Source organism: Rutilus rutilus (assembly GCF_951802725.1).
Source record: "Rutilus rutilus genome assembly, chromosome: 12".
NCBI lineage: Eukaryota > Metazoa > Chordata > Actinopteri > Cypriniformes > Leuciscidae > Rutilus > Rutilus rutilus.
Genome location: NC_140217.1, coordinates 27609528 through 27630665, shown reverse-complemented (window position 1 = coordinate 27630665; position 21138 = coordinate 27609528). Strand labels below are relative to the sequence as shown.

Genomic DNA, 21138 nt, shown 5'->3' with positions numbered 1-21138 from the left:
TCTGTATCCTTCTACACATTTTATAATAATATAATCATTTACAATAATAATATAAAATATAAATGAATATAACATTATAAAGTTATAACAAATAAAGAAGGAAAAATCATTAGTAATGTATGTTAATATAATGAACTTAAACTTAATATAAAAACATTAAGATAGCATAGAGTTATTTTGAAAGTGTTGTTCCAGCGCTTGAGTATATATCTGCGTGTGAAGGAGGCACTTTGTCAGTCCGGGTGCCTGCCTCAGTCCTCAGTCCAACCACTTCCTATTGCATTGGGCCCTATCAATGACCACCTACCAACCTCCCCGCCCTCTCCTTTAAACATTAAGTACTAAACACAAACATATCTAGACACTCAAAAAAAGTGTTGTGTATCGGACCCCATGTGTACATAATGGAGCTGTTGCTCACGTGGTGGATTCTCCTTTCCTGTCTGTTCAAACAGGTGCATTTAGAGTCTCACCTGTCAAAGCAAGGTAAGACAAAAGAGTGAGTTGGTCAGATTTTATTTTAGGAGATTTTTCGCTTATATATTGTATTTCTCACTTATATATTTTGTATATATATATATATATATAATGTATTAACTAACATGAACTAACTATGAGCAATACATTTTTTTACAGTATTTATTCATCTTTGTTAGTTAGTTCATAAAAAGAAAGCTGTTTAGTTCACAGTGCATTAACTGACGTTAACAAATACAACATTTGATTTTAATAATGTATTAGTAAATGTTGAAATGAACTTTAACAAAGATTAATAAATGCTGTTGAAGTGCAGTTCATTATTAGTTCATGTTAACTAATGTAGTTAACTAATGCCAGGGTTCCTATGCAGTTTGGAAAAGTATGGAATTTGATTTGAGTCATTTCTGGGCCTGGAAAAGTATGGAAAAAAGAATGCAGAGTATGGAAAAATATTTGCATTTCCATTGCATTATTATTGCCCCCATTTAGTTTGCAATAAAAGAATATTAAGAATTTAATGAAAATAAATTTATCATACAAGAAAAATGTATTGAAAACATGACAAAAGTGTGTTTTCATGGCAGATGTTTAGTGATTCTTTAGTGATTGTCAAACACGACTGTGTGAATTTAAGGTGCAATTTTTAATTATGCAAAAATGCAGGTTATAAGCGTTTTGGGTTTCTTCTCACAATATTCTTAGCTCCGTATTACAGAGCCTGTAACACTTTTGAGTGGGTACAAGAAACCATAAAACTTAGCATATACAATGCACACTGAGCCTATTGCGCCATCAACCCATTTTGCTGTGTGGTTTCTTGACCGCCACTGAGTATGCATTAAAGCAGACCTAAGACTTTGAACGATGATTTACTGCCTTTTTTATATACCCTTGAACTTGGCAAATATAGTACAATGCACACAGCCATATTGAACCATCAGCCTGTTTCATGTCATGGTTTCTCCGACCACAGAGGATGCATTAAATTGAATATTAGGACTTGATATTTTACTTGATATTTTTGTACTACCCTTAGGAAAGCCTAATTTTGAGCAAATAGATCTCTGTTAATTCATGTGCATCCATGTTCTTGTTTTCTTCATAGTAAGATGGCAGTGATGCACAAAGGAATAATAAAATATATATAAAGCTAGAAATTGTAATGCGTAAGCATGCAAAAAATTCCGACAGAAAATAATGCTGTATGAACCCTTTATGTTAAATATGGTATGAAAATCTACAGAGAGGTTTGGAAATTTGAGTCTGGAAAAGTATGGAATTTTGAAATTGAAAATGTGTAGGAACCCTGTAATGTTAACAAATAAAACCTTATTGTAAAGTGTTACCTACATACATGTCAGCAGCCATATCACCCTGTAGCCCAAGACTGGTTGCCCACTGAAGCTAAGCAGGGCTGAGCGATCTGATGGGAGACCTCCTGGGAAAATAAGTTGCTGATGGAAGAGCTGTTAGTGAGGCCAGCAGGGGGCGCTCACCCTGTGGCATGTGTGGGTCCTAATCAGGGGGGCAATGTTTCATAAAAAACTGAGGCTTCCCTGGGCACCGCCATTGATTAACTGACCCCCACCTGCTGTTAGCATTCCAATGACTCCCATTCATTTTGGCGTCACTTTGACAGCAAATAACTTTACATCTGAGGCGTTTAAAGACTCCATTTGTCCATAATTTATTTCTAAAAAAAACACAAAAATGTATTAAAGGCTCCATTACCTTGTATCTTACGTTATGGCCCCGTAGAAGCAGTTTTTGTAAAAATAGGCTAACGATTGCATCATAACCACGCGACTCTCTGTGGCACAGTAGAGAGATTACCGTATAGACAGGAGGAGAAGCTTGCGCGCAATCGGGGGGACGTGGAGGCAAAATGACAAAATAATTAATCAGAATACTTAGCAAAAGTTTCTCCTGCTGCTAGCTCATGGACACCTCCTACTCACACTCTCCGTCTCTGCAAGTTTCGGAAGGGAATGATTCAGATTTATCTTGGCACAGCTACTAGAAGACAGACAGGTTGCTCACGTCACATCTATGTCGTCAAGCTCAGTTTGAGTCTGCGCAGTACGGTCAGCCATCAGGAAGTGAGCGCTTCTAATTGACTTCACTTTTCTCCGTTGAATCCAATGGGGTCGCTGTGTCCATTTCTTTTACTGTCTATGGTCCTAACACCCCAGTAAAGTGACGGGGACACTATACTGTCGAAGAGCACCGTCCTTCGGATGTGATGTTAAACCAAGGTCCTGACTCTCTGTGGTTATTAAAAAATCCCAGGATGTCCTTCGAAAAAGAGTAGGGGTGTAACTGGCACCCTGGCCAAATTTGCCCTTTGGCCTGTCCATCATGGCCTCCTAATCATCCCCATGCTGATTGGCTTCATCACTGTCTCCTCACCACCAATAAGCTGGTGTGTGGTGGGCATTCTGGCGCATTAAGGCTGCTGTCGCATCATCCAGGTGGATGCTGCACATTGGTGGTGGTTGAGGAGATTCCCCCCTTATGTAAAGCGCTTTGAGTACCCAGAAAAGCGCTATATAGGCTAAATGTAACAAATTATTATTATTATTATATATTTTATGAGTTAATTTTGCCAAGGAGTTATTATAGCTGTTCTAATTGTGTAATAGCAGTTAAAAGCAAGTGTTAATTCAAGACATGAATGTTGAGGTTGTATTTATAGAGCAAAGTGTGAAATGCTACATGCATTGAAACTATGCATTTTATCAGCTCTGTAAGTGGAATGGTTTTCTTCTTTTTAGAGTTTGCTATCTTGGCCATGGATGAGGACCCAAAATGTTTCACCAGGGATCAAGAAGACTTCACTTGTTTTTGGGAAGAACCTGTTGGAAAGTCCTATTATTTTCTCTACATAATTAATAAGTAAGAGTTCTAAGTAGGCTACTTTCATTTTCTATATTAAACTTTAACTCAATATATAACATTGCATATAATGATATTTTACTTATATTCTTAAAATATTTCATTACATATATTTATATATTATTATTTGTAATTATGAATCGGTCATTGAAAAACCTGTATCAGTAGATCATCTGAAAAAAGGGCATCCCACTTTAATTTCTATGGTGGTTGCGAACCAGCTTCAAGCAAACATGTTTGTGTTAAACAGCAAAGAAAAAAGATGTGATGTGAAACAACAAATTTATGAGGAGAAGTACCTGTATATTTGCACATTCCCACGGAGTGATGTCTTTACGTATATTGAAACACGACTCATAATGATGGACAGAGACACCAACACAACCGTCTACAATAGCACTGTCTATGTGGAGGATCATCGTAAGTGCTACAGAAGCTCTTATGAATTTACTCTGCAGTTTTCATTCTTGTATAGTTTATGTAATCAAATTAAATATATCTGCTTATGTCTTTCTCCAAGAGCTACTGTATCCTCCATCAAATATATCCCTTCATCTAACTGGCGAGGTGGGCCAGTTGTTAGTTAAATGGAAAAAAACAAAAACTCGTTCACTGAGCTCAATGTATGAAATTCGTTACAGCTCCAAACACACGTCAAGTACAGTTGGACGGGTGAGTTTGACACACACACACCCTTTTTGAAATATTACTGTATCAGCAGTAGCTATATTAGAAGCAGTTCATTTAGCCTTACTAAATGCAATCTACATTCACTCCTCACAGGTGTCAAAACCCCCCCATAAGTTAATCTCTCTGGTCGCAGGAGAAAACTGCACAGTGCAAATTAGAGTGAAGCCTAATAATAAAGCCTTGTTTTGGAGTGATTGGTCAAGTCCTGTAACAGCAATGGTGCCACAAACAGCAGGTGAGAGCTGAAAAAAGCATGTGTGATGTCACGTGAGCGACTCCAAAATGTAGCCTATTTGGAGCCTTAAAAAAAATAATTATTATTTTCTGGTCCCGTTTGAATTGTGCCATGAATGTGAACATATGTTGTCTGTGAATTTTTTATATAATTTTTCGTGTGAAGAATGCTACAATTTAGCGGGTAGAAGTTTGATACGGTTAGACTTTGTGTGAGAGCACTTTGTGGACTACAACATCCGTTTTATCCAGCGATTCCTAGTTTTTACATCAGACGGGAATCTGAAGAAAGAACAACCCATTTGGTTTGAATGGTGACATTTGGGTACAAAACACACAGGCATCTCGATCTGTCTCCATAGATTATCGCAGCATTAGCACCGTGATTTGACAAGTGGAGGGAAAATGTGTTCTGGGGTGACGTCAGATAGGCGACATGTAGTCTTTCTCGTTATGTCTTTTCCACAACTGCTAGCCAAAGAATCATACAATATACTGTCAAACTCGTAACATGAAAAATTATATAAAAAATTCACAGACAACAAATGTTCACATTCATGGCACAATTCAAACGGGAACAGAAAATAATTATTTTCTCACATTCACTTGCATTGACGATTTTTCAATCTAGAGGTCCAGTGGGGTTTTACGGATGGGCGGGACTTACCAGCTCTATTGTGACAAATATCCAAGTGAAAAGGTTTCTCGAACAAGAAAAAGATTGTCGAATTGATGTAGTTATTGCAGTATAATCTCATGCTCCCTGTTTTTTTTTTTTTTTTTTTTTTTTTGATGACATGACATTTAGGGGCGGGGTTATGTAAATATATATCACAATAACAAAGTCCACCGATGATGAAAAATCATATTATAGAGTTACATGGAAGGTGCCCTTCTTAAGAACAATGTGCATTTACTATTAAATTGTAACATTTAAGATGTCTATTTCCAGATCGGAAATCTGGGTTATCTTTGCAACTGCGTGACAAATAAAATGCGACTAACCTTTCATGAGTCCTCCGGTATCAGTCTGGTATCTTCCGGTTCACACAGAACCAACGCTACTGGACATCTTTAGCTTAGCGTTCCGCCTCGTCGCTTCTCGTTGATTTTTCAACCCAAAGATTTTTTTGCGTGAGCCCAAAAGTTAAAATTACTTCAAAAACCTTAACCCGAGCATACGGGGTTGGTTTCATAAACTGCAGCCTGCACCTTGTTTCCAGGTGGACTGATAAAAAAAAATCCACTTGTTTAATTTAATTTAATTTTCCTTTTTTTTTTTAAAGCACATTTAAAACAACCCTGATTGGCCAAAGTGCTGTAGCCTACACAAAATCAGAACATTAAAAGACAAAAATAAATGAATACTAATCAGAGCTTTTCATATTGGGCTACATATTAGGATTAATAAAACAAGGTCAAAATTACCAACATTAAAAGTCACTAGGTCCACGAGAACCCCTTTGGTTTTACCTGAAAATTAATAATAAGTATCCATACTTTTTGTTGACACTGTCAGCAGTTCAATCATTGTAATAATAAAGATTCTCTTCAGCTTTAAACAAGCATTAATTCCTTTCCTTAATTCTTAAAGGTATAGCTCACACCAAAATGAACATTATTTCGTCATTTACACACTCGCATCTTTTTAAAAGCCTGTATGACTTTGTTTCTTTGAAGGAAGACTTTTTCATTTTTTTTCCGATGTAAGAAAAGTGAATGGTGACTGAGGCTGTCATTCTGTTTAATAGCTCCTTTTGTGTTCCACTGAAGAAAGAAGGTCATACAGGTTTGGAACATGAGAGCAAGTAAATTATGACAGAAAGTTCATTTTCAGGTGAACTATCCCTTTAACAATTACAAACACAGAAAGGTACAGGTAAAATAACAGTAAACGTCCAATCACCTTTCAGTATCTGGCTAATTTTCAGGTGACATAGAATTGAGGTGCCACACTCCTGATCTGAGTCAAGCATTATGCAAATGGAGAGGAGAATTATATGATGATGGCAGATACAGCTTCCACTACAGGCAAATGAACAGGTGTTATGTTTTTTAATGTCCTCTCTTACAGAAATAAAAGGAAAGCAGTTAGTTTGATTCATTAACTGTAGTCCTTGTCTTGTGTTTCAGAAGTTCATGGGACATTTGGAAGTTGTGTTCCAAAGACAACAACACTGTCTACCAGTGTGTCCTAAATGGCCATGAATCCAGTGTCTATCAGTTTTACCTCAGTGCTGGATTGCAACCATATGGTCGAACTTTTTATGAAGAGACTTTCAGAATGAACAGCAGCAGTAAGTGTGAAAGAAATGGCTGAAAGTCATGTTAGCCACCATATATTGGCCAAATACTCTCAATCTCCAAAATGTTATATTTTTTAAACACATCCTATATACTGAGTGAAGTATTGAATATGTTAACCATTCGTTACCATGTGAATACATGCTGATAGGGGAGAGCTTTATGTATTTGTTCCCTAATTTTTCATCTTGATTGATGTTTTAAAATAAAATGTTTCCTATTTGTTTATTTTTGATTAAATGCTTAAAATTAAATGGGGATAGTGATTGATTTAAAAAAAGAACCATTCATGTACACAATTTAAACTGATGTTCATGTTTTCATGTACTTTCATGAATGGGGCGGGGCCCAGTACGAGTTTGAGGAAGCAGGACCCCCCCTCCCCCATACCCCCTCCCTCATACCCCCTCCCTCCTCCCTCGGTCTGTCCGTTCACGATCACCGCAAACCTCTGTGTTTGTTTTTTTTACAAAAAGTGTTGCAATCATCTCTTGGTCTCCCCTATCAGAGTTACTTGGCATCTACAAGAACAGCATTGTACTACACTACTCTTTGTATGGGTAATATTACAAAATGCCCTCGAAATGCTAATTTTAGTTACTAATTCTTCTTGAATTACTAATGACATCATTATATCATAATGCCAATGGCAGTCAAAGGCCCATTGGTCGGTTTCTTTGCTGTTTTTGACAGTCAAGACAAGGCCTCCAGGTGGTCTGAAAGCAAAGCCTGAGGAAGGAAGGCTTTGTTTGGCATGGGATCCACCCTTTTTGAAGATCTCCCAGTATCTTAAGTACCAGATCCGTTATCAACATAACGGAGACAGTGAGTGGAAGGTGAGTTTAAATCATGTGAATTTCATATATTTAAAGTGGATAGAACACATATATGGCAATTATTCAATGTCTTCTTTCTGCTTTGAATTAGGTGTGTTAAATGGCTGCATAACACATGTTGAAACTAAATTCTGTGGTAGGATTTTACAGCACTCAGTTCAAAGACCAGCACTTGTCTGGATGTGACCCGAGGGAGCCAATACACCATCCAGGTCCGAGCCCAGCCCAATGGATCTGTGTACAGCGGACACTGGAGTGATTGGTCAAAACCTCTCACTGTCCTCTTACCTTTAGACAAAGGTAGAAATATCTGACTCAGTCATGAACAAAATGCATTACAACTCTAAAACTCATTAAACCGTTTCTTTTATTATCACAGAGTGGATCTTTATTGTTTGTATACTAGTGGCTCTGCTCATCTGCAGTGGTTCTGCAATGATCTATTTCTTCTCCAGATACTTCCGGTAATCTAATTTTTGGTTGATTATTTTAGAACACTACTTTTATGCAACCTATAAGCTATTACAAAAAAAATATATCTAAAGAATGCAAACATAAAGAAATATAAAATATATGTTTAATTCTCCGCTTTAGGAAGGTCAAGAATTCCCTGTGGCCATCAGTCCCAAACCTTAACAAGGTGCTGGAAAGCTTCCTGGCTGATATCACTGGATCACATTGGGTAATTGTTTTCAGCTTTGATAATAATTTTTACTTTGAGAACATTTTTAATTGACTACTTTTTAAATGTATCATTATTTATCATCAGTATTCTGTGGAAATACTTTTTAACAGATTTTCTCATATTACTGTCTTCAATTCAGGAGCCAACCTTCAACATTAAGCAATGTGATGATGACACTGCTACATCAGTGGTGGAGATTCTGCCCGAGAGAGAAGCTACAGTAAAACCCTGTAGGAAGTCTACCTGTCTTTTGCCATCTGAGCGTGGCCTCCTATCTGGTGAAAAAAATGGGGAGAATTTCAGAGAGGAATTGGAGATGGCTCAAGATTATGTGATTTTGAACAACGATAAAATCCCATGCTTTACAGGGAATGACTATGTGTACAGGGATGTTGCTTTATCTCATGTGACTAATGAAAAACTACACACCTGCCCCAGTACCTGTTCTACCACCTTCTCAGAATGCTCCACATATATCCTTAACCATTCCTATCTCCTTCTGGCAGAACAGTCTAAGCTTGAAGAGTATCACTCAACCAGTCACCAGTACACCAATATGGAGATCACGGCAATACCATGTGTTGCAAGTGTAGAGTGAGGTTTAATCTTTGATAAATTAAACTCACGAAAATGTATATAATAAGAGTTTTGGATGAAGCTTTACCTCCAAATTCAAAAGCACCTCAGCTTCAGTGGAATGAGAGAAGAGGCTTGTGAGACCTTCAGAAACAGACAAGGTTCACTATACAGAGCACTTGTTGATCGTACTGTAGGTCTGAAGTGGAGATTGCTTAATGCATAAACCTTAACCATCATTAAGATGGACATTTCATCATACCACAAAATTCAGGAACAAAAACTAGACATGACATTTGATTCTTCAGTAAAATATTTGATATTTGTTCTAGTTGGATGTCATCATTATTCCTGTGGGTGGAGGTTGGGATAGAATTTTTTTTTTTTTCAAGACAAATTTTACCAGGTTTATATGGCAAAAGTTGCCATAAAGTCAAAGTTGCACTTTGAACACACAAAGTTGGTTAGCATATCTATCACACCAGTCTCATGCTAATGTGATGTATAAGTATTATGGCTTTAGAAAAACTGAGATATAATTTTTTTTTCTGTTGGTAATTTAGGATGTGACCGATATTTTATATAGATCTTAAGCACCATTTAACCATGAATATTCTTTAAATGGAACTGTATTATACATTTAGGCTATATTTGTTATAAGCATTCTTTAGCAGTTATGCTTGCTATATTTGTAATTGTAATAATTGTAATATTGTACTGATTACAACAGAAGAAGCAATGATTGTCTTATTATCTGGTCTGATCAGTCAACAGCTTTATTGTATCAAGACATCAAACAAGTAAAATTGGACAAATATCCAACATTTTGGTGCTTCGAATGAAAATTGTACATTTTACCATGACAGAGTCATTAAATGCTAAACAAGAAATGTGTGAGTCTTACTCTCCCACACTAAAATGCATTAAAATAGCTTTAGAATAAAGTATTTGTTGAATGCTGTAAAGACATTAAAGAGCGAACTGAAAGACATGATTTGAAGCAAAAGGGTACAATTACAATACACACAAAATGGCACATTTAAAACTTACTTCTAGAACTACACATGTATAATTTTTAGCATTAAAATTGATAATTTAATCAAAACCTTTAATACAATATCTCACATTCAGTTCATAAGAATTTAGCTGTAACGCGCCAGGCAAGATCTCATTCAAAATCTGCTCACTGAATGTCCAAAAAAAGTGGTCAGACATTGAGGGGATCCACACTGATCGCCAGGTGGAGCGTGTGACACAGAAGGGCCGAGTTTTAGTCAGCCTTCAAGGCATAAAGCACATCATCCTGACTAACATTGAGTCTGATACGGAGCAGCAGGTCCAGGCGGCTTCCCTCCAGGAGAAGCAGCCGACAGGAACCCAGCCTCTGACAGACCGCCAGCCCTTCAGACACACTCACCGGCTGCAAACCCTCAACCCGACACAGTGCCTGGTGCTGAACAAACACCTGTTGCGAAAAAAATAAGTTAAACTCAGAACATTATCTTGAAGAATGAATTTGCATTTAGCATACAAGGTTCATGATTAGAATAAGGGCTGTTATAAATGAGTACCTGTTGGAAAGTGGCCTCTTCCAGACCAAGTCGACGGAACTCTGCAATAACAGCCCTCAGGAAAAGCTGCTCCTGAACAGATGCGCACCTACAATAACAACATTGAAAAAAGCAGAATAAAAATCAGTCTCTTTTACTTATCGCCAAACAACTGGAGCAGCATGAATGCGTTTCTGTAACTTATTTTAACATTAATATTAAGGAACAACGGGCTGTGGAAAGTTCATATTCTTTCACTTTTATTTTTACCTGATGGCTGCGATGTAGGAAGAGGAGAACATCTCATCCAAAGCCTCCATCACATGACTCATTCCAACCAATCCACTGCTACTTCCAGAGTGCTCACAAATCTCTGTGGCCCGTCGGCAGATATCAAGGCAACGCCGCGCATCACCTGAAAGCGCTGCCACCTAGAAGACCACAAATAATCTCTCATTGATTCATAATGATATGTGGAAACCTGGTAGCCAAAGAACAGCACAGAAACTACTAAGGGGTGGGAATCACAGGGTACCTCAAGATACGATATATGGCTCACGATACCGGTCCTTGCAGATAAATACAGCAACTGACTTCGTAAAACTGACAGCTCTCAGGGATGAGAAAGGAAGTTTTGCTTTAAACACTGCATTCACGGCTGCTGGCTGACTTTGGACTTAAATGTGGCTGGGGCATCTATTATTTTCTCATCTATTATTTTACTCACACTGCTGTCCGCCATCCCGTTAAAAAACATTTTTCTTAGCCTAGTTAACTTATGTTCAGGTTTCCCTCATTCATGTGTTAAGCGCAACCTTGAGGAGCCATGAAGTAGCGAGACTGGGAGCAGGGAAATCTATTTAGAGCATCTTATTTTATTCAATAAAATATAAATATTTGGCGCCAGTATATCGATTCTTGTATCACATGGAGAAGGACAACTATATATTGCCCTATCGATATTTTGTCCCACCCCTAGAAACTACTAGAGTGTTTAAAAGGTAACCCACAATGCCTCAGTCACCTGTGCCTAAGATAACATGGCTTCACAAGAAAGTGCTCCTACCTTTCTTGAGACTAGCTGGAGAGCATCTTCTTCAAAAGCCTTTACTCTGTTTAGCCTTGACGTGATGATCTGTTGTAGCTGTTTAAACGTATATGGCTGGAAGGACATTCTTGTCAGTCCCTGAAAGTGAATAAACAACATTCATGTTCGCATTGGCTTCACATAATTTCAATTATAATTGAATGGCATCTTAATGTTGTGAAATGGTCTTTCTTACCAGTCGACTGGCAACCCGGTTAATCATGATTCTTTCAGGCAAGTCCATAGTGTTTGCGATGGTAAGAACCACCAGACGAGCATTGCGCCTTGTTGGCCAATCAAACAAGTTATACATCACATTCTGTTTACGGGTCCACAAGAGGTCAAGCTGGAAAAAAGAAAGATATAAGAGAGATAAAAACTGATATTCCTTCAGATAGACGATTGGCAATATATTATTCCTCAAAGTACAAATTAACCAATTATTGACAGGAAACGTGCAAATAAAGACCAAGAAAATAAATACGTCATGGTAAAGATTTTCCAGCACTACTCTGAAAAAACAGTTCATACAAGCTTAAGGTAGTAAAGCTGGTTTTTGGGACCCTGCAGGACGATTAAAAAAATATTTAAAATTAATAAATTATTGTCAAACTCTAAACTAAATAAAATTCTAAAAAGCATAATAGCCCCCCTCCCCAATAACCACTTGAAACTCTGAAATCACAGAATGAATTGTGGTCAATTGTGGATAATATCATAGCCTATATATGGGGGATAATAAAATTATTATTATTTATAATAACAAATATATTTATTATTTAAATATAATATTGGAAAACAGGGTGCTTTTCGAGTCAAAAAGGTTGAGCGGTAAGACCAGGTAAGACCAGCTAATCGGCAAAACATAGGGCATGTTTGTGGTTAATAATGTCACCGGGAACAAAATTCTTACCTCATCTACTAGAAGCACAGTTGTCTCTTTTTTTGGTGCAGGAGCACTGAAGCGTTTCTCTAGTAGGGCGGCTGCATGATCAGGTGTTGCTTTTTGATCAGTCAGTTTCTACAACAGAACCAGAGCACAAATTGACAGAAAATACTATATAACAATAATGAGGAAAGAATTTTAAAATGATAGGAAGGGAAGGCAGCATACAGACCTGCAGTATTTGTACATAAGCCTGGTGCGGGTCTGTCATTTTCATGCCATTGATTTCAATGAAGTGGAAGTGAGGGATCTCGTCTTGTTCAGTGGACTGCTGAAGGGACCGGATCACCTCATGTACTGTGGCAGTTTTACCAGTACCAGGAACACCTGAGATATACATACACCTGCAAAAGCAAAATGAATTGTATTACCCTTTTTTATTATTTACAGATATGAGTAAGTTAAACCTTAATGACAGAATCTTACCCTCCAGTGCCATCAATGACTTTACTCTCCACAAAGTTGTAGATGTCCTGGAACTCCTGTTCTCGACATGGCAAAGACTCAGGGACAGAAGAAACATGCAACCTATGGCCAAAAAAAAACAACAAAAAAGGCTGCATTTATTTGATCAAAACACAGTGGAAAAACAGTTATATAGTGTGAAATATTATTACATATATAAAAATACACATAAAAATAACTGTTCTATTTTAAAATATAATATTCCTGTAATGGCAAAGCTGAATTTTTATCAGCCATTACTCCAAGTCACATGATCTTTCAGAAATCATTCTAATATGCTGATTTTGAAACGTGCTCAAGAAATATTTCTTCTTTTTGGCATTGAAAACCGCAGTGACCTCCCTCTCTCCCTCTCTCTCATTGGCCTTTCTGTGCTGTTGCCTACCGTGCCCGTGCTTCTTCCAGAACATTCCCTGGCTTCCTGGCTGGAGCGCTCCTGCTAGGTATGCTGGGAGTGGCATGACGTGGTGTACGTGGTGTACGTGGGGTGGCTGGAGCAGTCTGATAAAAAAAAGTTAAATAAAAGATAAATGATTTGCCATGCAATGTTATCTTCATGTGAAATGCAGCTTGGGTTCTGTGAAGGAACATTATCTGCTAGCAGGAAGACTAAGCATAGCAAAAACAACTTTTTACCTTCTTGCTGGGTGTTTTACGTGGGGTCCTAGCAGAGGCACGGGTTTTCTCTGAAGGCCGGGGTGTTCGAGAGCCTCTTCGCTTCTTCACTACAAGCTCATCTTCACTGTCGATCTTTGCCTCCTCTTCCTCATCGCTGCTACTCTGCAGGTCAATCTTAGTAGGCACGAAGCAGTCGTCATCACTGCCATCCTCACCATCAGACTGCAGGTCAACCTTGTTTTGTAGCAAATTTCTTTAAAAACAGACAATCACATATCCCTTTAAAATAATCACTTCAAAAAGCACCTAAATGTGTTTCAGTGAAATGTATATTATTTCAATAGATTAATTGCAAAACAATATCCAGATTACGCAATTAAAATCCGTTCAGCCACAATGCAAGTAGGCATCCTGTGTGAATGCCCCCAAGCCTGATTGAGAAACTTGATTGCAAAATTGATTGCGGTGAACTGTAAACTATCCTCATTTGGTAGCTTTTCTCAGCAAGAAAATGTATGATCATTAAATATTTATCTTAATTTGATTAATCAGCATTATTTAAATTATTTTATTTTAATTGACTGACAGCTTAAGTCAATCACGTAAAATACCTACAGCTGCTTTCTGATGCGCGAGGACACAAGCTGGGCAGACTTCCTCTTAGAGCGAGGAGTGGCAGCAGTCTGAATGGGTGAATCTTCATGTTCCTCTTCAGCTCTATCAGTTTGTTCACAGAAATATAAAGAAAATGGAGTAAGATTAAAAAAACAACAACAGCATGACAAGTAGTGTGTATGCACATGTATCATGTTTAACCAAAATCTCTCACTCGCTCACTACTGTAAGATCATATAAGAGCTTGGTCTTGATAATTGAATTTATTGATTAGAAAATCTTTTGAAATAGAAAAGTCAAAGGGTTCAAATGGCACTAAAGGCAACTTAAAAGCCATAGCAGTTCACAGTTTTACACACTGCACAGAACATGCCTCTGATTCAATACAGGTCACAAGGCAAAACTGATATTTTCACAGGATCATGTGCATGAATTAAATTAATTAAATCGTTTTTTCATTTTATTCTTGCCATCAATTAAGGTTATTACATTATTTATTCACTTCTTATGACATGCTGGAACCCAGGACTGCCTTTAGCAGACCAACAGTATGGAAGTAAAATTAGGCCAAATGTTTTTGAGACAAAAAAGCTTGTTGAATTGCACAACTTAAAAAAAAAAAAGCATTGCATTAACAGTGCTTGCATTTTAATGCATTGTATTTTTAGGGCTTGCATTTTTATGGCCTAAAATTCAATATGGTTGTATATTTAAGCTGTGAATATTTCAATTCAAAACAATATTTACATATGATTTTACAGTTTATTTGAATAAATATCAACAATCTGAAAGGTGTGCATCATGCCTGACACCTACATGAACACTTTACAGGTTTTGCAATCAAGCAGAAAATATTCAGTGTGCATTCAGAGTATTTTTAAATGTGGCTCTTGAGGAAATTTGTCTGCTTGCCTCCTGAACTGTTCATGGTTAAGCACCATTGATTTACTGTATGATAACAATCTGTTATATTCTGCTCCCTGCTGGTTGAAAATGTAATTTAAAGGCAAACTGAAAAGTAATCATCAATAAAAATAACAGTACATAAAGTTAAAACAAAATATTTAAACTGATTTCATGACTGACTGAATAGATTTCAACTGAATAATATTTTCTATTGCCTTTTTAGAGTTGCTTAAAAGCAGAATTTAATCGTTTGCACCATTGAATCATTGTTCCCGTTTATCGCTGTAAAGCTGCTTTAAAACAATTTGTAGTGTATACAAATAAAGGTGACTTGACTTAAATATGTATACTGTTTAACCCCAAAAATGCATACCTTGGGTCTTTAGTGACCTGGGACGTCATTCACTACCCTCCTCCTAATTTATTTTTTACAGTTAGACATCAACCTTCATAGTATTCCTCAATCAATTCATTATAAACAATATAACAATAAAAAAATAATAATTATAAAAAAAAAGCGTTTTCCCATACATTTTTTGTAAAAATTGTATAGGGTTGCTAACGACCCAAGGTGTGTAAAAGTATAATTTTTTCTGCACAACAATAACTGAATCTTTGGCCATGTCCACACTAATACGTTTTCTTTGAAAACGTATCTTTTTCTCTCCGTTTTGGCCTTCCGTCCACACTGAGACAGCGTTTTTATTAATGAAAATGAACTTTTTGAAAACGCTCTCCAAAGTGGATACATTTGAAAACACCGTTTTCGAGTTGTAGTGTGGACTGTCAAAACGGAGGTATTTAAAAACGATGACGCAAGTTTATTCATGTGATGCATATTGTACCAAAATAAATATTCATGTTTATACCAGTATTGTGCCTGTTATGTGCTATTCATTTTCACACTGTTGCTAAAATATGTTATTTTGCACACTCTTCACATCACAGTCCTGCAAAGATGACAGAACATTTACTCACATTTGCTGTTCTGCGGCAATACATGAGAGCAGTTGGGTTTTAGACCAAACATATGGTGACTGAGTGCGACCTGGGCGCATCAGTGAATGGTGAGATATTTTACGAAATAAAATTATCCTGTCAGAAGAATTTCGCGATAACTTCATTATTTATCTTTCCATCTGTATCATCTCAGTGAGCTTTTACGCATGTAAAGGTGGATTTAGCATTTTCAGGCGTTTTTCAAAAGTTTCTCATTCACACTGAAACGTCGGAAACGCCTGAAAATGCTAGTGTGGATGGAGAGCGTTTTTAAAAGAAAACACCATTTTCAAATGTACCTGGATTAATGTAGGTGTAACCTTTGGTGACTGAATAAGTGCAATTCACCTTTATTCCACAAGGTGGCAATGTCTGATACACAATGATGAAGTGACATTTCACTCATAGTTACCGCAGGCGGAAAACAAAAGAATAGGAAGTATCATCAGAAAAACTTGAAATGGCTCAACGATTTACTGCAGAGCAAGTACTGAACGCAATCAATTAGTGTCACTGTCAATTGATGGTGGATCTGGTGAAGAAGCTGTTAAAAAAAAAAAGATAGTTTTGAGAATATGTTTGAGATGGCGAATATGAGGCAGATGCTGAACGTACTGGGAAATGAGCTCTGATGAGGACAGTGACGATGGTATAACACATCTGCTCAAACTGAACCTAATATAAGGAGAGTTTTATATTATTCGTGACAGGTCGAAATTCATCCGTGTTAGATATTGATCCGGGTCGCTAAAGAGCCGAAACATTCATGCATTTAAGGGTTAAAAAGTTTTTTTTTTGTTTTTTTTTCTATGAGATGTAAAAACATCTATACACAAAAGTAAAAGCTGAAATTCAAATAAGCTGAAATAGTTTTTGAATTCAATATGATGACAGACAATTCCAACACTTACAAAGCAGCCAGTGCTGGTTCTCTGAGAGCAGTTGAATCTTTCCTGCTGGATGGAGTTCTTGCCCTGGTTTGAACAGAGACAAACACATAACGGTTACACTATGGATCATTTTAAACTCACATTAAACATATCAAAACATGAAGAAAGTGAAGCAGGGGCCAGCCACCAGTGATCTGGATGAACTGTTCATTAAGCATATGTGCTTAATCAGTACATTAAGCATGAAAATAGTCACATAATGCCTTAGTGTTTAATAAAGCACCCCCTCTGTGCAGGGATAAAGGAACATGACTCACTTCAGGGCCCTTAAACTTGCTCTCCTGGGGGTTGCCTCTCTCTTCCGGGGAGTTCTGCCTGTGCTTATTAGTGACTCTGGATCATCACCCTCAAGTGGCTGCACACCAAGAAAGGCACTAGGAGGGAAGCAGGACTTTTATAAATACTTTAAATTTTTCAGTTATATAGACAATTAAAACCATCTTCAACATACAAAGAAGAAAATTAGTTTGCTTATTTCTTACTAAAATTATAGTACTGAGAACAGGCGCGCTCAACTCCCAAACCGTTTATGGGTGCGAGTTATAAAGAAGTTATCAAATAAAGATGAAAAACTGCACCCTCTAGTTATATCTCATATATTTATTTATACCATGTCCACACAAACGTGTTTCAGCCTAAGCCATCATTGATCAGATCATCAGTGATGAGGCTGAAATGCATCTGTGTGAACATGGTATAAATAAATATATGAGATATAACTAAAATGATAATCACAGACATGAAGTACTAAGCATACAGAACAAAAGAGAACCAAGACATCATTTCAAATATAAATAGATGTACCTAGTTGCATTGTCTTTGTCATATGCAGTCAATTTGGGTTTATCAGGGCTCTGTGATGACAGAGGAGAGACATGCTCCTCATTCTGATTAAGTGGAGTCAATCTAATAGAAATGGAGATGCGGCCAGTTGGAGACGTGTTCAACTTAGACGTCAGTATTTTCTCCGTAGGTGTGCGTTCATCAAGAATCTCCCCCAGAACATCATCTCGGGACATGTTTTTATTAGGACCTACCATAATATAAAGAAAAACGTATTCATTTTAGCTCTATTAAAACAATTAAAAGCATAATGTATGTGGATGCATGGCACTCACTGTACAAGTCCAGCTTCTTGCGAACATGTGGACCAGAGGAAGCTCTGCCTCTCCTCTTTGCACTAAGAGCTTTAGCGGCAGAGAGTTTGGAGGCAGAGTGAAGAGACTCCGCTTCACTGGTGCTCATTTTGCCGGTGCTCATGCAACCATGGGTGAGGGTGCCTGACATGGCCCGTTTGATTATTGATGGGTCCGGGGTTGGAAGAGCACGAGCCTGAGAGCCCCGGGAAGATGGTGGGGGAGATTTAGGGCTCTGATGGGGCTGCATCAGCTCAGGATCCAATTCTCTGAAAGACTTGGTGTCCCACAAGAGTTTGACAAATAATGTGTCTTTGCTCTTGTCCTTTGGGAAAGGATCCTCAGCTGGGACATATTCAATCTAGAATAAAAGTTTTCATTAATTATTACTGAATATAAATTTTTACTTTAACTTTATTAAATATGTAGGTATAATGATACACTGACAGTCAAAAGTTTGAAATAATGAAGATTTAAGGTTTTTTGAAAAGAGTCTTCTACTCACCAAGGCTGAAATTAGTTGATAAAAAATACAGTAAAAACAGTAATATTGTGAAATATAATTCAATTATTATTGGTGTTCAACTATTAATAATGGTTTTATTATCAACGTTGAAAACTGTTTTTGCTTTTGCTGATTCTCTGATGAATAGAAGTTCAAAAGAATAGCATTTATTTGAAATATACATCTTTTGTAACATTATAAATGTCAGCAACACATTACAATGAGGTCTCATTTGTTAACATTAATGCATTAACTAATATGAACAACAAAATAGGAATACAGTGGTTCATTGTTAGTTCACAGTGCATTAACAAATACAACTTTCTATTTTAAAAATGTATTAATAAATGCTGTTTTGTTCATTGTTAGTTCATGATAACTAAAGTAGTTATTTAATGTTAACAAATGAGACCTCATTGTAAAGTGTTACCTAAAAGTATTAATTTTTTTTTTTTTTTTAAAGATCTTACCCCAAACTTTTAAAAGGTAGTGTATCACAGTTTCCACAAATATATTAAGCACCACAACGGTTTTCAACATGACAATAATGATTCTTGAGCAGCAAATCAGCATATTAGAATGATTTCTGAAGAAACGTACTACTAAAAACTGGAGAAATACCTGCTGAAAATTCAGCTTTGCCATCACAGGAATAAATTGCATTTTTAAATATATTAAAATAGAAAACAGTCAAATTGTGAAATATTATTACAATATAAAATAAAAAAATTCATAAAATAAATGCAGCCCTGGTGAGCTTAAGAGACTTCTTTCAAAAACATTTTTAAAAAACTTAATTATTCCAAACTTTTGACCGTGTATATAAACACTATAGAAATGTTATCATGAAATAAATTCAAATTAATGCTGTAAAATCGATGAATCGCGATTAATCACATTGAACATAAGTTTTTGTTTATATAGTTCTTATATAATATATATTTATTATATTTATATACAGTATAAAATATATACTGTATATAAACAAAAACTAAATAATAAACCACAATTAATCAATTTGACAGCACTAATTCAAATACTTTTCTAGAGGACAAAAATTACAAAAAATTTATCAAACAACTATACAAGCATATACAATCTTATTGATTGTACTAATGTGATGCACATTCACTGTCATAAAAATATGAGCTATACCATGTGTACCTGTACTGCTGCAAGAATGGTCTCTCCATCCACCTCATTTTCACAAGAGCGGTCCTGGTAGAAAAATACCTCCTGTGGATGGGGATCTCTGCCCAAGAGCTTGCGTTTGTTCTGAGGTACTTCACACATACGCACAAACCACTGCACTACAGCAGTCTTCTTCTTTCCTGAATCTGGGTACAAATATAACATCAACCAACACAGATTATAGTCAAACTCAGAAAGCCTGCAAATATACATATTTTGGATAAAGACATGACATGTTCCTACCATCAGTGTACAGTTTGAGAAGTTGCGCCACAAAGGGATTGTCATCATTATCACCCTCAATCAAAATGTACTGGCCTAAAGACACGGTTGAATCTTCAGTCCTTCCCTCCACAGAAATGGACATAGATCTGTGTGGGGATTTAGTAAGCATTATTGCTGTTATCATCTTTTAATTAATTTTCGTGACTTTGCTTATGATTACTGGAAACATTTTAGAGACTGCTTTCAGAAAGACCAATTTCTACCCAATTAGACATTTTAGAACTGAACGTTAACCAATAAATTTCATATACACTATACAATTTCCATGACTTTTCAAGGCCCCACAATCAAATAACAATCTTAAATTCCCTAATTTTTACAAGTTTCCCCTAAAGTAAAAAATATATAGAGTTCAATCTATACACATGGCTGTCTCAGTGATGATGAAAACGTGATAAGTGCACATACTCATAGTATTGCCTTCTTAGCTTCCTGTCTTCACCGACTGGTCTCCCATTCCATTTGTATGTTCTTCTCATTCTCAGTCTTGTGATGTAGCGGCTCATGGTGCAGATCTGATACTAGGTCTGTAAAGCACAGCATCAGTTTATGATCTACTTATTATATTATCATTATGTACTCTATTGTCAAAACAGTAACAATGGCAACCCATTATACATACATACATACATACATACAGTATACACAATACATACACACACACATACATACATAAAAAAATGGGTCTGTTATTAATGTATCAAGATTAATTTAAAGTGAAATATTTTCCTACGAATGCCTGAGATCGAGAAAAAAAAAGAAAAAAAAAATAGTTGACTGTAGTTTCCAGCTGTAACCAGAAACTAAGCTAACTTTTAAGTAATGTTTTTTTTTTTAAGCCAGGCTAAATATGGAAAAGTTAAGAATACATATCAAACTGTTTAAAACATCGTCTTTATTTCAAGGTATCAAATAGCAAAATCGTTCCGTATGTAACTTACACAACTTTAAATCCCCAGCGCCTCTTTCTTACTCACCAGCTGATGTTTGCAACAGTCTCAGACGTTCTTATGAAACGTATACATAAAAACACTATTGCGTCTGCGTCTGCGTCTCCGTCTCACTTAGAAACTCGGAAATTAAAATGTAAATATGCATGAAGTTAAAAGCATCTTACAGCACAGCGGACATAGAACACAATCAAACAGCTAACTCGACTCTTTCGCGCGCAGATGACGTAGAAGA

At 36.6% G+C, this 21138-nt stretch overlaps 2 protein-coding genes across 2 annotated transcripts; one reads left to right on the top strand and one right to left on the bottom strand.

Annotated features, from left to right (window-relative positions):
- Positions 1-318: 318 nt before the first annotated feature.
- On the top strand, positions 319-9590 carry mpl (MPL proto-oncogene, thrombopoietin receptor). The gene is made up of 12 exons (XM_084425819.1): positions 319-486; positions 3255-3375; positions 3626-3795; positions 3896-4047; positions 4159-4300; positions 6231-6342; positions 6433-6596; positions 7297-7439; positions 7580-7739; positions 7819-7903; positions 8034-8121; positions 8264-9590. The coding sequence occupies exons 1-12, from the start codon at positions 405-407 to the stop codon at positions 8720-8722; spliced, it is 1878 nt and encodes a 625-aa protein (XP_084281945.1). The 5' UTR covers positions 319-404; the 3' UTR covers positions 8723-9590.
- Positions 9455-21130, bottom strand: orc1 (origin recognition complex, subunit 1). Its single transcript, XM_084425818.1, has 19 exons — positions 20931-21130; positions 20362-20480; positions 19912-20039; positions 19642-19814; positions 17955-18333; positions 17641-17869; positions 17094-17210; positions 16798-16860; positions 13982-14083; positions 13385-13619; positions 13134-13249; positions 12710-12811; positions 12456-12627; positions 12251-12358; positions 11534-11683; positions 11317-11436; positions 10521-10681; positions 10272-10359; positions 9455-10165 (listed from the first exon to the last, which is right to left on the bottom strand). The coding sequence occupies exons 2-19, from the start codon at positions 20457-20459 to the stop codon at positions 9971-9973; spliced, it is 2736 nt and encodes a 911-aa protein (XP_084281944.1). The 5' UTR covers positions 20460-20480; positions 20931-21130; the 3' UTR covers positions 9455-9970.
- Between the last annotated feature and the right edge of the window lie 8 nt (positions 21131-21138).

Bases quoted from the DNA above. Each gene is read 5' to 3' on its own strand.
- mpl (XM_084425819.1), top strand. From the start codon at position 405: ATGGAGCTGTTGCTCACGTGGTGGATTCTCCTTTCCTGTCTGTTCAAA. The intron at 6,343-6,432 runs GTGTTATGTTTT...CTTGTGTTTCAG, and splicing joins CACTACAGGCAAATGAACAG to AAGTTCATGGGACATTTGGA. The intron at 7,440-7,579 runs GTGAGTTTAAAT...ATTCTGTGGTAG, and splicing joins ACGGAGACAGTGAGTGGAAG to GATTTTACAGCACTCAGTTC.
- orc1 (XM_084425818.1), bottom strand. From the start codon at position 20,459: ATGAGCCGCTACATCACAAGACTGAGAATGAGAAGAACATACAAATGG. The intron at 20,040-20,361 runs GTATGTGCACTT...ATCCCCACACAG, and splicing joins CTAAGAAGGCAATACTATGA to ATCTATGTCCATTTCTGTGG. The intron at 11,684-12,250 runs GTAAGAATTTTG...TCTTTTTTCCAG, and splicing joins CTGTGCTTCTAGTAGATGAG to CTTGACCTCTTGTGGACCCG.